The sequence below is a fragment of the Aquarana catesbeiana genome, linkage group LG10 (genome assembly GCF_042186555.1).
Source record: "Aquarana catesbeiana isolate 2022-GZ linkage group LG10, ASM4218655v1, whole genome shotgun sequence".
Classification (NCBI taxonomy): Eukaryota; Metazoa; Chordata; class Amphibia; order Anura; family Ranidae; genus Aquarana; species Aquarana catesbeiana.
Genome location: NC_133333.1, coordinates 23,876,586 through 23,895,045, shown reverse-complemented (window position 1 = coordinate 23,895,045; position 18,460 = coordinate 23,876,586). Strand labels below are relative to the sequence as shown.

At 43.9% G+C, this 18,460-nt stretch overlaps 1 protein-coding gene across 1 annotated transcript in view; it reads right to left on the bottom strand.

Annotated features, from left to right (window-relative positions):
• Positions 1–18,460, bottom strand: part of LOC141110461 (B-cell receptor CD22-like) — an 81,595-nt gene that overhangs the window by 42,813 nt on the left and 20,322 nt on the right. The window contains exons 2-4 of the mRNA XM_073601815.1: positions 13,136–13,200; positions 8,098–8,499; positions 4,746–5,036 (exon numbers count right to left, since the gene is read on the bottom strand). Of these exons, the coding sequence (XP_073457916.1) occupies positions 4,746–5,036; positions 8,098–8,499; positions 13,136–13,196 (754 nt within the window). The 5' untranslated portion in view covers positions 13,197–13,200. The remainder of the gene's footprint in view (positions 1–4,745; positions 5,037–8,097; positions 8,500–13,135; positions 13,201–18,460) is intronic.

Sequence of the window (18,460 nt, the reverse complement as noted above, 5' to 3'; positions counted from 1 at the left end):
CTCTAGATGCCAGAATCCATCTGCATCCTAGCAGCCCAAGTCTCTAGATGGCAGGAGCCACCTGCATCCTAGCAACCTAAGTCTCTAGATAGCAGGACCTGCCTGAATCCTAGCAACCTATGTCTCTAGATGGCAGGAGCCGCCTGCATCCTAGCAGCCCAAGTCTCTAGATGGCATGAGTCGTCTGCATCCTAGCAACCTAAGTCTCTAGATGGCATGAGTCGTCTGCATCCTAGCAACCTAAGTCTCTAGATGGCATGAGTCGTCTGCATCCTAGCAACCTAAGTCTCTAGATGGCATGAGCTGCCTGCATCCTAGCAACCTAAGTCTCTAGATGGCAGGAGCCCCTTGCATCCTAGCAACTTAAGTCTCTAGATGGCATGAGTCGTCTGCATCCTAGCAACCTAAGTCTCTAGATGGCATGAGTCGTCTGCATCCTAGCAACCTAAGTCTCTAGATGGAATGAGTCGTCTGCATCCTAGCAACCTAAGTCTCTAGATGGCATGAGCTGCCTGCATCCTAGCAACCTAAGTCTCTAGATGGCATGAGTCGTCTGCATCCTAGCAGCCCAAGTCTCTAGATGGTAGGAGCTGCCTGCATCCTAGCAACCTAAGTCTCTAGATGGCATGAGTCGTCTGCATCCTAGCAGCCCATGTCTCTATATGGCAGGAGCTGCCTACATCATAGCAGCCCATGTCTCTAGATGCCAGAATCCATCTGCATCCTAGCAGCCCAAGTCTCTAGATGGCAGGAGCCACCTGCATCCTAGCAACCTAAGTCTCTAGATAGCAGGACCTGCCTGAATCCTAGCAACCTATGTCTCTAGATGGCAGGAGCCGCCTGCATCCTAGCAGCCCAAGTCTCTAGATGGCATGAGTCGTCTGCATCCTAGCAACCTAAGTCTCTAGATGGCATGAGTCGTCTGCATCCTAGCAACCTAAGTCTCTAGATGGCATGAGCTGCCTGCATCCTAGCAACCTAAGTCTCTAGATGGCAGGAGCCCCTTGCATCCTAGCAACTTAAGTCTCTAGATGGCATGAGTCGTCTGCATCCTAGCAACCTAAGTCTCTAGATGGCATGAGTCGTCTGCATCCTAGCAACCTAAGTCTCTAGATGGCATGAGTCGTCTGCATCCTAGCAACCTAAGTCTCTAGATGGCATGAGCTGCCTGCATCCTAGCAACCTAAGTCTCTAGATGGCATGAGTCGTCTGCATCCTAGCAGCCCAAGTCTCTAGATGGTAGGAGCTGCCTGCATCCTAACAGCCTAAGTCTCTAGATGGTAGGAGCTGCCTGCATCCTAACAGCCTAAGTCTCTAGATGGCAGAAGCCGCTTGCGTCCTAGCAACCAAGGACACTAGGTGGCAAATAGGTTACATTTATGCTGAGTGTAACAAAAGCACAAACATTACATGTGTACAGTGTGAGGACAAGATTTTACGTAATGAAAATCTGCATGCGCCCTTATAATCAGTATACTGGCCAGTTGATTTATCAGCTTTTATAGGCACCACGTCAGCCCTAGAGATATTCAAATTCTACTGCTGCTCCTTATTTAGCTGTTGCTTCTGGGATCCTGATGCAGACACATACATACACTATATTGTCAAAAATATTGGGACGCCTGCCTTTACACGCACATGAACTGTAATGGCATCCCAGTCTTAGTCCGTAGAGTTCAATATTGAGTTGGCCCACCCTTTGCAGCTATAACAACTTCAACTCTTCTGGGAAGGCTGCCCACAAGGTTTAGGAGTGTGTCTATGGGAATGTTTGACCATTCTTCCAGAAGTGCATTTGTGAGGTCAGGCACTGAGGTTGGACAAGAAGGCCTGGCTCACAGTCTGCGCTTTAATTCATTCCAATGGTGTTCTATCAGTTTGAGGTCAGGACTCTGTGCGGGCCAGTCAAGTTCCTCCACCCCAAACTCGCTCATCCATATCCACTGTATCTCCGCTTATCGGCATGTTCCTTCTACAGCACAACTGACTGGCTGCTTATTCTACTTCTCCCTCCCACAGTCTATGCTCTGCTATACAGGGGTTGAAAGAGTCCAACTTAGGTACAAACATTGTTTGAATAAAAATTGAAAAAAATTGATCTAATGATGTATTAATTACTTTAGAGGCATTCATTTGTGTCTGGGATCAAGCCTTAAAGTGATATTATAGGGATTGTAAAGTCAGAAGTTTTTTTTATCCTATGCATTCTATGCATTAAGATAAAAATCCTTCTGTGTGCAGCAGCCCCCCTCAGGCCCCCCTAATACTTGCCTGAGCCCCATCTCTATCCAGCGATGTTGCAGGAGAGTCTCGGCTGCCTGAGACTTTCCCTCCTGATTGGCTGAGATGGCAGAGCAGTGCCACTGGCTCCCGCTGCTGTCAATTAAATTCAGTGAGCCAATCAGGAGAGAGGCGGGGCGGGGCCCTGAACACAGGGAGCTGTGGCTCGGCTCGGATGCCCCCATAGCAAGCTGCTTGCTGGGGGGCACTTAACAGGAGGGAGGGGCGAGGAGCGCCGGCAATGGGCTCTGAGAAGAGGAGGATCGAAGATGCCCCATGCAAAACCATTACACAGAGCAGGTAAGTATAACATGTTTGTTATTTTAAACTAAAAAAAAAACTTTACAATCACTTTACCTGCTTGCCAACTGCCGGCTGTTAATTGACGGCCAGGCGGCGCGGCCCTCGTTGCGAGAGGGCGTCATATGGCGCCCTCGCCTTCCCGGGCCACCAGGGGGCGCGCGCCCTGTCACTGGGGCCTCGATGTGCGTGCCCAGCGGCCGCGATTGCCCGGTAACAAAGCAGGACCATGGATCTGTGTGTGTTAACACACAGATCCAGGTCCTGCCAGAGGAGAGGAGACCGATGGTGTGTTCTCAGTACAGAAGAACACCGATCGGTCTCCTCCCCTTGTGAATCCCCTCCCCCTATAGTTAGAATCACTCCCCTAGGAACATAAACATTAAACATAGGAACATTAACCCCTCGATCACCCCCTAGTGTTAACCCCTTCCCTGCCAGTCACATTTATACAGTAATCAATGCATTTTTATAGCACTGATCGCTGTATAAACGTGAATGGTCCCAAAAATGTGTCAAAAGTCTCTGTCCGCCGCAATATCGCAGTCATGATAAAAATCGCAGGTCACGATAATAATTATAATAATAAAAATGATATCCCCTATTTTATAGACGCTATAACTTTTGCGCAAACCAATCAATATACGCTTATTGCTATTTTTTTTTACCAAAAATATGTAGAAGAATACGTATCGGCCTAAACTGAGGAAAAAAATTTGTTTAAAAGAAAAAAAATTGGATATTTATTATAGCAAAAAGTAAAAAATATTGTGTTTTTTTCAAACTTGTCGCTCTTCTTTTGTTTATAGCTCAAAAAATAAAAACCGCAGAGGTGATCAAATACCACCAAAAGAAAGCTCTATTTGTGGGGGAAAAAAATGATAACAATTTTATCTGGGTACAGTGTTGCATGACCGCGCAATTGTCATTCAAAGTGTTACAGCGCTGAAAACTGAAAAATGGCTTGGGCAGGAAGGGGGTGAAAATGCCCGGTATTGAGGTGGTTAAAGGCTTTTTTTTTTTTAATAACAAACATGTTATACTTACCTGCTCTGTGTAATGGTTTTGCACAGGGCACCTTCAATCCTCCTCTTCTCAGTGCCCCTTGCTGGCGCTCCTCGCCCCTCCCTCCTGCCAAGTTCCCCCCCCCCAGCAAGCAGCTTGCTATGGGGGGCATCCGAGCTGAGCCACAGCTCCCTGCCTTCATTCAGACATGGAGCCGCGGCCCGGCCCCACCCCCTCTCTCTCTCTCTCCCCTGATTGGCTCCCTGAATTTGATTGACAGCAGCGGGAGCCAATGGCGCCGCGCTGCCGTCTCAGCCAATCAGGAGGGAAAGTCTCGGGCAGCCGAGACTCTCCTGCAACATCGCTGGATAGAGATGGTGCTCAGGTAAGCAGCTTGCAATAGGGCCACCCAAGGAGGCTCATTCCCAAGCAGCAGCTCTACGTGTCCAATCACACACTGAACCGTGGCTTGACCACACCTTCTCTCTCTCCTCATTGACTCACTGGCTGTGATTGACAGCAGCGCAAACCAATGGTTTGCGCTGCTGTCTTAGCCAACGAGGAGGGGGAGTCCCCGCTGCACAGAGAAAGTTTTTTTTTACCTTTAATGCATGAAGGTAGAGAACCTTGAGCCTTTAGAACCACTATAAGAAAGAACATTCTGGTTTATCTATTCCTTTTTTCATTGTCAGTCTTTTATTTTTATTTTTTAATTTTTTTAAATTTATTTTTCAGTTACTTATATAGCGCCGTCAATTTACGCAGCGCTTTACATATACATTCACATCAGTCCCTACCCTCAAGGAGCTTACAATCTAAGGTCCCTAACTCACATTCATACATACTAGGGACAATTTAGGCAGGATCCAATTAACCTACCAGCATGTCTTTGGAGTGTGGAAGGAAACCCGAGAACCCGGAGAAAACCCAGGCAGGCACAGGGACAACATGCAAACTGCAGGCAGGTGGTGTTGTGGTTGGAATTTGAACCAGCGACCCTTTTTACTGCCAGGCAAAGGTGCTACCCACTACACCACTGTGCCACCCATGAAATTTTATGGCAAAATATGGTGGAAATATTCTAAATAGGTACCATTAGCATGTTGGCCCGGACTTATCATTTCTGTGTCTCAGTCATTAGAACATGAAGATGGACTTACACATGACATTGAGTTGGACTGTTTTGTTATCAGCTTCTCCGTCATCTCGATTGAGAACACATGTGATGTTCTTCTTGTGGTCTCTCCACGATGGTTGGAACTGCAAGCTGGTCGTGGTGCTCACTTCATAAGTGTCTTTTCTGAAATATGTTGTGTCGATACCATTTACATCTTCAATCCAATTGAAACTAATGTTGTAAGGACAGTAATAACTTATTGAACAAGATAAAGTAACAATTTCGGACTCTCTTATTTCCGGTGGAGGGTGAATTTTTAAGGTTGACCCAATATCTGAGAAAAATAAAAAGATTAAGTAGAATTATACTAGATGCAAAGGTTACATAAAATAAACGACCCAATGGCATCCTCTGGCATTGACTTGGCAGTCTCCTAAAGAGGAACTGCAGTCTGCTCACAGCTTTTGTAATAAAAACATCTTTGGCATTCTGAAGCTTCCCTCCAACCACTTTGCATGTTATTTTATATAGCTCCCAACTGTCCCTGATTTCGTGGGACTGTCCCTGATTTGGAGCAATGTCCCTCTGTCCCTCATTCCTCCTCATTTGTCCCTCGTTTTGGTCTGATCTCTATAGTTGTATATAAAATGCACTTTTTATCTTTCAAAAAGTGTTTCCCAGCGCTAAACCTTTCATCTGATTTCTAAATTGCTGCATTTGTAAATTCCAAAAGCCAATATAAAGGAATAGTAGTGGTAAAAAAAGCACTTGTGGGTTTGACCAATCTTGTTTTTTTGTACAGTTCTCCTTTAAGGGGGGCGTGGCAAGGGGTGTGTCCTATCCCTGCATCCTTTTGCTGATAGGTGTCCCTCATTCCCATCTCAAAAAGTTGGGAGGTATGGCCAAATATGCTGCAGAAATCTCCCTCTACTGAGTCTGGCTGCAACCATTTTACCTGTGGGCAGCTGAAGCGGCTGCCTGTTCACTTCCTGGATTTACACAGACACACAGAGGCACACCTCCAGCTCTGCAGCTCTCATTGGCCCTCTTATGACTCATCCCTCCTCCCTTCCTGGCAAATGATGTGACTAATCACAGTAGAAGCAGCGCGCATGCGCCCCCCTAGGCGGCAGTGCAGAATTCCATATATATAGCAGAATGACGGCCAGGCGGTGGTTCCGTTATCTTGACTGGATGTCAGATGACGTCTTTCAGGATAACAGCACAACCAACAGTGGTACGGCGTGTCAGTCAGACACACCACAACACCGATCTCTGTAAAGAGCCTCAGACGGAGGCTCTCTACCACGTGATCAGCTGTGTCCAATCATGGTCCGGATCACAGTGTAAATAGGAAATGCCGTGTGTCGGCTTTTCCTCGGTCGCTTCTGACAGACATGAGTAGAGGAGAGCCGATCCTGACAGGAGGGGTCTGCACTGATTAATTATCAGTGCAGCCCCCCCCCCGCGGATGCCCACACTGGACCACCAGGGATGCCCACAATGGATGGCCACCAGGAATGCCACCCTGGACCACCAGGGATGACAGTCAGTGCTCAGACAGATCCCAATCAGTGCTCAAACAGATGCCAATCAGTGCCCATCAGCAATGCCTGCCAATGCCATTAGTGATGCCTATCAGTGCCACCCATCAGTGTCCATTAGTGCCACCTATCAGTGCCCATCAGTGCCGCCTATCAGTGCCACCCATAAGTACCCATCAGTGCAGCCTTTCGGTGCCCATCAGTGTCGCCTATCAGTGCCCATCAGTGCCACCTATGAGTGCCCATCAGTGCCGCCTATCAATGCCTATTAGTGCTGCATATCAGTGCCCATCAGTGCTGTCTATCAGTGCCCATCATTGCTGCCTATCAGTGCCCATCAGTGCCACCTATCAATGCCCATCAGTGCTGCATATCAGTGCCCATCATTGCTGCCTATCAGTGCCCATCAGTGCCACCTATCAATGCCCATCAGTGCTGCATATCAGTGCCCATCAGTGCCGCCTATCAGTGCCCATCATTGCTGCCTATCAGTGCCCATCAGTGCCACCTCATTGGTGCCACCTCATCAGTGCCCATCGGTGCCGTCTTATCAGTGCCCATCAGTGAAGGAGAAAACTTATTTACAAAATTTTATAACAGAAACAAAGAAAAACTTTTTTTTCTTTTTAAGATTTTCTGTATTTTTTATTTGTTTAGTGCCCGGTATTGATGGGGTTAAGGACAATAACAGGATTCAAACTGCTTCAAGCTACTTGTTTTACATGTTGTTCTTATTCACTTTTTATAACCATCTCATGTTGTATTGTTCTTCTTCCCTGTAAAACTCAATACAATTCTTGGAAAAGAAAGAAAAGCAGTTGTGGATATCTTATATTAGCATGATTAAACTTTTCTGTCTTCTTTCTAAGGGCCAGTTCACACCAGATGCAGTTTCGTGCGCTTTTTTTCTGCAGAAAATGCATGCACAGCATTTTCCATGTATTCCAATGGCTCTAGTTCACACCATGCAGTCAGTTTCCGGTCAGTTTCTGCACCAGAAACTGACCGGACACTGACTGCATGGTGTGAACTGGAGCCATTGGAATACATGGAAAACACTGTGCATGCATTTTTAGTGCAGAAAAAAAAGCGCACGGAACTGCATCTGGTGTGAACTGTCCCGTCTAAAAAAAGGAGATGCTCAAACAGCATCATGTGCAAGAGGCCTAACAGATTAAAGTGTTACAAAGGCCCCATTCACACTTGTGTGACTTGTCCTGCCACTTGGGACTGCATAGTCGCATGACAAGTCGTACCCCATGATTTCCAAAAAGTACCGTTCATATCTGTGCGACTTCAAAGTGGTCCCTGCACTACATTGGTCTGACTTTGATGCGACTTGAGGTCCATAGACCTCAAGATTACACAGGCATTGCTTCAAGTCACGTCAAAGTAGCGTCAAAGTTGCGCGACTTTCAAGTCGCACAAGTGCGAAAAGGGGCCTAAGCCCACAGCATGCAGAACACACGTGCAAAGCCAAGTTGTACAAACAACCAGAACCAATTTAGACAAGAGCTATTAATAAGCTACGATATGTTGCATTTTTCTTTTTTGGGTTTGGATGCTTTAAAGCGGAAGCAAACCCATCCATTTACCAGTTTCAAAAAAGTTTAATTTCCGGCACGTTCCAGAAATGTAACACTCCCATTGGTTGTGCTCGCAACCAAACTGTCAAACCATCCAATGGCTGGTGTCATAACTGATCACATGTGCAGCGTCATGGCAGTTGTAGATTAAACAGAGGCAAAGATGGCAGCTTCCTTGGCTGAAAACGATAGGGGGGGGTTTACTTACACTTTAGGAATTTTTTTTTCCCAATTACAGCTGGCATAAACCATGCAAATTACTTACCAGATACTGCAATGGTTAATGGATCTTTTGACATCCACCTATCATTTTTCTGTGCATCTTTCTGAGTACCCAGCAGCCTCAGATTGTAAGTGCCTTCATCCTCTTTCTGAATATTTCTTATTACTATGGTGCAGTCCCGCCAGATCGTGTCTGACTTCCCCACATACTGCACTCGTCCAGCAAACAAAGGGTCCACATCATTCCCATCCTTGCTGTTGTACACAATTGTCCCATTAAAATCCTTGTTCTTGACATCATACTTTGCGTTATAGTACCATATAAATTTGTCATAGGTGCTTTTTGGTGTGTACTTGCATGGTAGCACCGTGCAGGAACCTTTCCAGACCTCAACTTTATCCAGGTATTCCACATATTGATCTTTAACTGGTTTATTGAAACAACCTGCAACAAACATGGATATCATGAGTTTTGTTAAAATCGTTCTTCCAACTCCTCTACTCTACAGATTTTTTTTATTCTACATCTTTGTTTTTCGCCCCTTGAGTGGACTGTCAGTTCTTATTTTAAAGGACAACTGTAGCTTTGGTACGTGCTTGTGTGTAGCCACCTGGTTTAATACTTATCCCTCTCCTGGTGCTTGCCCAGAGCAGCACATTCTTTCTAATGAAATCATCTCCACCACCAGTTCTTCATCTTGCATAAGCTTGTCCACAGTCCCATTCATTTCCCTGGAGAGTGCTGAACTTCACAGAATCTCTGGAGGCCACCATGAGTACAGCTCCCTGTAGGAATGAAGGGATCTGTGACAATCAAGTGCAGTATGGAGATGATCTAGTGCAGGCTTTCTCAACCTTTTAACCCTAGAGGAACCCCAAAAATAATTTTCATGTCTCGAGGAACCCTTACTAAAACCAAATCAGCAGGGCTCAACAAGAACAATGCTCCTTATATTGGTGGTCAATAGGAAGAATGTCCCCCTTAAAGTGGTGTTCAGAATGCCCCCCTAAAGACAGCTAAAAATATATTTGGTGTCATCCTGCTGGCTTTGCTAAGTGGTGCTGAACCTTGAACTCTGTAGGCACCATCAAATAGGTGGTCCATCAGCCACAGCTCAAGGAACCCCTAGCAACTTCTGGAGGAACCCCAGGGTTCCACAGAAACCTGGCTGAGAATGGCTGATCTAGTGTGAATGCTTTAGGAAGAAAGGCAAAGAATGGTAGGTGCTTCCGGGTAAGTAAACCTCACGAATAGAATATAAGGCTAAAGAGTCCAGAAAGTCCATTAACTCGGGCAAGCTGATCCACAAGCAAAAGCAGGCTCTATATGCACATTGGGAAGAAGAGAAAGGAAAAGTGTCTCTAAGTGCAGAAAGACCAAACAGTTTTATTAAACCCTAATAGAGCCACTTACATGTATGGTATGCAAGACAGGCTTATCTGTAATGCCCCGTACACACGATCGGACTTTCCGACAACAAAACCGTGGAATTTTGTTCAAAGGTTGTTGGCTCCAACTTGTCTTGCATACACACGGTCACACAAATGTTGGCCAACAATTACGAACATGGTGACGTACAAGACGTACGGCGAGCCGATAAAAAGGAAGTTCTATAGTCATGTGATATCTCCATTACGAACGCTAGTTTTACAAGACCGAGCGCTTCCAGCTCGTACTTGATTCAGAGCATGCGTGGACTTTTGTACGTCGGACTTGTGTACACACGATCGAAAAGTCAGACGACAAAAATTTGTTGGTGGAAAATTTGAGAACCTGCTAGCAAACATTTGTTGGCGGAAAGTCCGCCAACAAATGTTCGATGGAGCATACACACGGTCGGACTTTCCGCCAACAAGCTCACATCCAACATTTGTTGTCACAAAATCCAATCGTGCGTACGCGGCATTAGAGTAAAGAATCCAGAAAAGTCCATTCACTCGGGCAAGCTGATCCACGAGCAGAAGCAGGCTCTGTATGCACATTGGGAAGAAGAGAAAGGAAAAGTGTCTCTAAGTGCAGAAGGACCAAACAGTTTTATTAAACCCTAATAGGGCCACTTACATGTATGAAATGCAAGACAGGCTTATCTGTTAAATTGCTGGGACATAGATGGTATTATCCACTGGAATAAATGCCAATAGACATGTGCACTGCTGAAAAATTTGTTAGCTTTCGTTTCGTTAAATTAAATTAAATTCGGAATTCGTAAATTCAAAAATTCTGAAATTTGAAAATTCTGAAATTTGAAAATCCGGAAATTCTAAAATAAGAAAAAAAATCTGAAAATCCAAAAATTCTAAATAATAACTAACTAATAATAACTTAACTATTACTAAACTATTAAATTATGAGTTTTGGAATTTCCTTTCAAATTTGGCTGGACAAATAAGTTACGAATTATCCGGGATAACTAATGCCGCTTCTAAAAAGATGGAACAGAACAAATTAATAATAATAAATAATAATAATAATATTAAAAAGCAATTTGTTACGCTCCATTCATTTAGATGCGGCATTCGCTTTTTTCGGATAATTCGTAACTTTGGATAAATTCGTATTCGTTACGTTTACTAATAGCCAAATTTAAAAGGAAATTCCAATACCTATAAATTAATAGTTTAGTAATAGTTATTATTAGTAAGTTATTACTTCAGATTTTCAAATTTTCGGATTTTCGTACTTAATTTTCGGATCTTTTGTTCTTATTTTCGGATTTTTCATTCTTATTTTTGGATTTCCGAATTTCCTGAATTTTTGGAATTTCCGAATTCTCTACTTTTCTAATTTGCGAATTTTCAAATTTGAAATGAGAAAATCTGTTAAATAGGTTTTCTTTAATTCAGATATTTCTGCATTAATGAATTTGTCAAAATTCGTTAAAAAACTAAATTCGGAACAAAACGAATTGAACATGTCTAAACGCCAAGGATCCGCTTGTCAAGCCCTCACAGATGGAAGGAAACCCATTTGTTCCTGTCTGAGATTGTGGTGGAACGCGGTGTATGTAAGATGAAGTCACCAAGCGAGGGGAGGCGACACGTTTCAGATTGCCATATATGCGCATGCGCGCTCCTTTCTCAAGCATGGAAAAAAGTCCTTGGAAACCATATACAGTATATAATGTACACGCCGCCGGGATCAGCATATATACTCTATATATGGCGCCTATGGTCTTTTTGAAAGGGGCAAAAGGACAAATGTACTCTCTGTAAAGTTGTAAACACTTTGAGGATGAATTACTCCATAGTACCTGCTGTTTATAGAGCCCTTTTTTAAAAAAAAAAAGGTTTTTCAAAGCATGTTGAAGAGACACTTGCTATTCAGGGCAAGAAAACAGTGTAAAGGGGCCCCCAGGTCCACGAATACCCACCTAGCCTGCTCTCCCCCACAGCTCCTCCCTCTTTTGCAGAATCTCTGTAGTGATTGGTTAATAGACTTGAGCACTGTCACATTAATGGAGGTCATCTGCTTCCCTACTTCCGGAAGTACTAGTCATTTCTGCTTGCCGAGACATTTTTAGGAGTGTCACTGAAACTTTAGCAAGGTAAGTATCAGTGGGTCAGGGGGCCCCTTTACATAGACCCTGTCACTGTCCTGAATGACACTCATGTACTGTGATGAATGGTGTGAGCTGTAAAGCTCTGCACAATGTACTTAGACTATCCAGTATGTATATACGTTGCAGTTTGCAAGTAGTTTACCGGGATTATGGATGATCAGCCATAACCCCAGTATTTTTTTTTCTTTTATCAGCTACCAGCTGGCTTTCTCATATAAGCGGTCCAAGTGGCTGATTAGCTGCTGGATCACTTTCAGAAGCGACATCCCCTCCAACTGGAGTTTCTCAGGCTTACGCTTCTTACACCTGAAAAACGATCTGACGGTGCGGCTGGCTGGTCACAGAGGCACACAAAGACCAGATGGTCTCTGGTCGCCTCTATGATCTTGGAGGAGCGAGTGTGGAAGCAAACTATTGCACGTGCCTGCTATACCGATCCCACAAGCTGACGTATAGCTACGATGGTTCGTGGGATCGTGCCGACCTGCCGCCGTAAAATGACGTCGGCTGGTCAGCAAGCGGTTAAACTGACCTCTTTTGCAGACTGAAGTTCATCCCTTTGATCTCTAAAAGAACAGAATGATACAATGTTTCTTTTTCTCTCTCTTTCAGTGCTGAGTAATGTTGTTGATAAACACTGCTGGCTGCTTTTTTTTTTTTAAAGCAAAAAAAATAAAAAAAAAAGTTTTTTTGATCTTTTGTTTTTAAAGGTAAAGGAGAGATTTGGGGTATTTTTGACCCCGGATTTCTCCATGAAGAGGACCTGTCATCCTTATTTCTATTAGAAAGGATGTTCACATTCCTTGTAATAGGAAAAAAAGTGATAAAAAAAAAAAATTGAAGGCACAGTGTAAAAGTAAAAAATGAAATAAGAAAAAAAAAATTGAAGTACCCCTTCCCTCCGTGCTCACGCGCAGAAGCAAAGGCAGACGTAAGTCACGCTCACATATGTAAACGGTGTTCGCACCGCATATGTGAGGTGTCGCCATGGACGTTAGAGCGAGAGCAATAATTCTAGGGATAGACCTCCTCTGTTACTCTAAACAGGTAACCTGCAAAAAAAAATAAAAATTAAAGTGTCGCCTATGGAGATTTTTAAGTGCCGTCGTTTGTCGCCATTCCATGAGCGTGCGCAATTTTAAAGCGTGACAAGTCTACTCGGCACAACATCATCTTTCATATTTTATTTAAAAAAATAGGGTGTACATAGGATGTTTAAATTCTTTAACATGTATTGTTTCTAAAAACGTTACGTTTGAAAAATGATCGATATTTTTTAAATTTTTTTATTCCCTAGGGTCTCTGCTAAAAAAAATGTATAATATTTGGGGGTTATAGGTAGTTTTCTTGCAAAAAATACTGATTTAAACTTGTAAACAAAAAGTGCCAGAAAAGGCCTGGTCTTCAAGTGTCTATATAAACCATAAATAAATATAAGAAGGAACGAGATTTGCATTAAATAGGACCTCTCTCCACTTGCATTTGATTATTTACCCCATTAAGTGCTTTGCTTTCGCTTACCTTTAAGAAATAACATTAGGAGCCCACAAGTCCATATAACTTTGACCTTCATATTCGTCATAAACCTGAAAGAAAAATTCAGATATCAAATGTATGTTAACTTGTCCGAAGTAAGAACTGCTTTGTGTTGCCCTCAGTCACCTGTTGGATTAATGTCCCCATTAGAGCTGCACAATTCTGGATAAAATGAGTTAAAGTGTATTTTTTCCCCACAAGATTGCATTTGAAAAACCACTGTGCAAATACAGTGTGACATAAAATATTGTAACCATCGCCATTTTATTCTCTGGGGTCTCTGCTAAAAAAAAAAAAAAAAAAATATATATATATATATATATATATATATATATATATATATATATATATAATGTTTGGGTGTTCTATGTAATTTTCTAGCAAAAAATACAGATTTTTAACTTGCAGGCAACAAGTGTCAGAAAAAGGCTTCATCTGGAGAGGGCGGGCCTGATGAGGGAGCCTGACAGAGGCAGCCGCTGCTGATGGCCCGAGAAGCCCGCGAACCTCCCCCGACATGAGTTGAGTGAGTGAAGACTTCCCCTCTCTGCTCCGGTTCTATCCCCCCCCTCTCAGCCCCTTTGCCAACCAGCCGAGTGTTCGAGAGCGGGACACACCGGACACACCGGAGCGCCTCTGGAGAGTCAGCGGGAACGTGCAGCGGTGTCGGGCTCCGGCGAGAGTACACAGCGGCCCTTGGGGACACGCACACAGAAAGACAGTACATCAGGAGCTCACCTGTCTCCCTGGTCCCTCGTGTCCATTGTGCAGTGGAGGCAGCGGGAGGGTGACTGCTTGCAGGCGGCGCCGGTCCTGGCTAGGAGGTGGCATGTTGCAGAGGGAGTGATGGCAGGTTGGATTGAAGGACGGGAGAGGTCTGCGGCGCCCCCCCTGCCCCCCTGCTCGGCTAAGCTGGCCCTCCCGAGCCACGTGCTGGAAAAAAAGCGCTATAGATACAGTAACTGAAGTGCCCATAAGGTGGTCACAAAACAATCACTGAGAAAAAAGATCCAGAAACCCCCAGGAGTGAACTGACAGAGGGGTGAGTGACTTGTTTCTCCATTGTACCTTAACTGTACGTACATTGCATTAACACTGGATGGACTAGAAACTTGGTATATAGGGTGATACCCCTGTCAATACAATTATTAAACCGCTAGAGTAGTTAAAGCCTGTAAAAAGCGGTACCCAGGTTTTATGGGTGATTGGACTGTGTATGTGGAGGTGCATAACTTGTATAACTGTAAATCTGTGTGAAACAGAAAACGAATGCCCTGTACACACGAGCGGAATGTCCGACAGAAGCTTTTCATCGTCTATTCCGATCGTGTGTAGGCCTCATCGGACTTCTATTTTTGAAAATTTGACGGACCTAGAAATGAAACATGTTCTAAATTTTTCCGATGGAACCAATTCCTATCGGGAAAACCGATCGTCTGTATGCTGTTCTGACGGACCAAAAACGACGCATGCTCTGAAGCAAGTACGAGACAGAAGCTATTGGCTACTGGCTATTGAACTTCCTTTTTCTAGTCCCATCGTAAGTGTTGTACGTCACCGCGTTCTGGACGTTTGGACTTTGGTCGGACTTTGGGTTGACCGCTTGAATGGAATTCTGTCGGAGTTCCCTCTGAGAAACCTTCAGAGTTAATTCCGACGGCAAAACCGGTCGTGTGTACGCGGCATAAGGCAACCCAGATGAAGCAATGAGGAATATGGATGAATAGCGGAGGCAAAGACTAATTTGAGAGGCCTGGCGATAGGAGTTGATGGGAGAGAAGGGAAGGTGAGACCCTCCCTTCACCCCCATATCTGTGCACACAACTTACCCTTGTACCCGTGTCTAAACAAGAAAAGGTATCAGAAATTAACATCTTAGAACCATAAGATAAATACACTGAGCCGTTTATCTCTCATGAATTAATGCACACCCGCTGAGAACACCCGGTATTAACCATTCTGAAAACTGGAACACAGACAAGGTCACATAGCAACACAGTAAGTAAGCAGTCACTCACCCCCCGAAGCCACTGGGCCTGTTTGTAGCCAGCAGAACTGAAGGGAAAAGGTGACTCTGCCAAAAACTATTTTACCGGAATGGTATCTAAACTTTAACAAAGAACAGGATAAAGGGAAAAAGTATGAATCCACCCAAAATGAGCTCGAGTCCTGGCTCCATAAAAAAATATATGACACAGGGGGGGACAGAGAGCCCGGGGAAACAGACAGGGGCTAGGAGTAAAAAAAAACCCTAGAGGGAGCTCAAAAAAATGGACAGAGATAGCAGCAAGCAGTGGGGAGGACAGAGAAGAGGAGCTGGCAATTGAACCTAGACAAAAAAACAGCTGCCAACCAAAGGAGAGATGGCGGAGATGTTTGCAAAATTAGAATCATCTATTAAGGGGGAAATGGCCACCTTACATGAGGATTTAAACCATATCTTAAGAAGGATAGAGAAGAACAATTGGATTTACAAGCAATAGCAGATGGCAGGACTACAGAGAGATCAGAGAGACACAATGTATCGGCTGGAAGGCCAGGACAACCGGAATCGAAGGAAAAACCTTAGAATAAGGGGAGTCCCAGATATGCAAGGAGAAGATTTGCAAGTAAAAATGGATAAAATATTTGGGCATATGCTGGGACTGACAGAGACTGAAAAAATATAGTTTGAAAAGGTTCACCGGGTAAGAAAGCCAGCTACACTGTCAGCGGAAATACCGAGAGATATAATAGCAATTTCACTGTTTCCAGGATAAGGAACAGATCTGGCAGAGCCTAAAAAATAAACCGCCAATTAAATATGAAGAGACCATCCTGCAGATATTTCCTGACCTTTCACCCGAGACTTTGGCCCGAAGAAGAACATTGAAACCCTTACTGGAGCATTTGAAACATAATAATACACAGTATTCCTGGGGCTTTCCAGCATGTCTAATAGGGAGAAGAGAGGGACTGTCAGCAACCCTGAGATACCCAGACGATACGGCTATTTTTTGTGATAGACTGGATATACCACTGGTCGAAATACCAGGCTGGTGGGAAGCACAAAACAACATCCCTGACTATGGAGGAACAGAGATGGCAACCGATTACAAGGAAAAACTGGGCCTTATAAAAGAAGAAGATCTGAGAAACAAAGAACTGGGGCTGAGGGGAGGACAAGGGGGGGGGGGATAAGAGAATGAGTAAAATGTTCGGGGGGAGGGGGCGGGGGATGGGTCATCCCTACTCCTGGGGGCAGCGGGTCTGACGGGACCCACAGGTAGTGTCTAACCTCTGGGGGGAACCAAAGGGCCAGGAGGAGGTAGAGGGCCTTGGATCCATGGGCCACGGGGAGGCCAATCACCCCAAAGGAAGGGGGGGAGGGAGGGTAAAAAGGAGAGGGGGGGAAAGGAGGGGGTTTCTCCAAGGGAACTGCTCTGGAAAGGATCAAGATAAGGATAAGGGGAAAGGGGGGTCTCTGCCCACCGTGCTCTTGGAGATGGAGGAGATGCAAGGGAGGGAGAAGGGTAGAGATGTCCCGGAGCACAGTGTGCAGAGATGACCCCCCTTAACTTTATGACCTACAATGTACGCGGTTTAAATGCTCTAATAAAAAGAAACAATGTAATAAGAAAGATTAAACACTATAAAGCGGATGTAGTTCTATTGCAAGAGACACATATATCACATGACTCTAATTTAAAAATAATTTCAAGAGACTACCCAGTTTGGTACTATGGGGACTCCCCAATAAAAAGAGCCAAAGGGATTGCTATAGGATTTGCCAGAGGAGTAAGGTTTGTCCTAGAAGACAGAATTACAGACCCGGAAGGGCGATATCTATTCCTGAAGGGTAAAATTAATGAGGAAGAATACTCTCTGGCAAATATCTATTGCCCCAACAGTAATCCAATAAAATATATAATTAACATCATAAAAAGATTCATGGACTTCAAGAAAGGACATACTATTTTGGGCGGAGATTTTAATGTTCGTATGTCACCAGGGATCGATAGTACGTCAAATACACAGAGGACTGGGAATGTACTGCGGAAGGCTTTAAAAAAGATTCTATTATAGAATCAGTTGATAGAAGTGTGGCGAATGCCGAGACTATACATTCCACTCCTCTGTGCACGGGACATACTCAAGAATAGATTTTTTTCTGGTAGACCATAGACTGCTCGAGACAATTGTCAAAATCGATATTAAAATCGCTACGTTTTCTGATCATGCACCGGTATTGATGGGTATTAAGAAGGAGGAGAAGCCAAATAGAACATCTCCCTGGAGACTAAATGAAGAGCTATTACCGGATAAAGAGGCAGAAGAGAGGATCAGTCAGGAATTAGAGTGGTACTTTAAAACTAATGACAGGAAAGAAATATCAGAAGCCACATTGTGGGAGGCCCATAAGGCATATGTTAGAGGTATACTGATTCAATTAGGAACAGAAAGAAAAAAGGCGGGAATAAGGAGAAAGAACACTCTGATAAAAGATATTACCGGAATAGAACAGCAACATAAAAAAACAGGAAATGTAGAGGCTATGGCGACTCTTATTTGTAAAAGAGAGGAACTGAAAGAACTAGTCGAGCAAGATACATGGTTGGCCTATGATAAGATTAAAAAGGAAAGGTATCTCTGGGGAAATAAAATTGGAAAACCCCTGGCAAGGATGTTAAAAAAGAAAACAGCAGCAAACTATATAGAAAAAATACAAGATAGTACAGGAAAAATGGTTTATAATACATCAGGGATAGCAAAATTTTTTCAAGAATATTAAGCAAAACTATACACTATTAATAACGAAACACCTGAGCAAAAAAAATAAAAGAAATGATAAAATGAGGGTTTTTTTTAGAAGAGATAGACCTAAACAGAATATCAGAGGAGCAAAAGAATGGGCTGGAAGAACCTGTAACAGAGGAAGAGATAAGGAAAATATTAAGAGAGACTCCCTTGGGTAAGAGCCCAGGCCCGGATGGCATAACAACGTTATACTATAGAAAGTTTAGAGATATCCTGGTTCCAAAACTGTGCACATACATTAACGGGATAGGAACGAAGTGGGCAATAAGGAAAGAGGCATTAGAGGCGGCCATAACCATAATACCAAAAGAGGGAAAAGACGCTTCACTTTGCTCGAATTATAGGCCAATTTCATTGCTGAACGACGACATTAAGGTGTTTGCCAAGGTAATGGCGGGAAGGCTGAAACCATTAATGAGCGAGCTAGTACATACTGACCATGCAGGGTTTGTACACGGAAGAGAATGCCGAGACAATGGAATCAGGACATTGTTGGTGGTGCATGAAATAAAG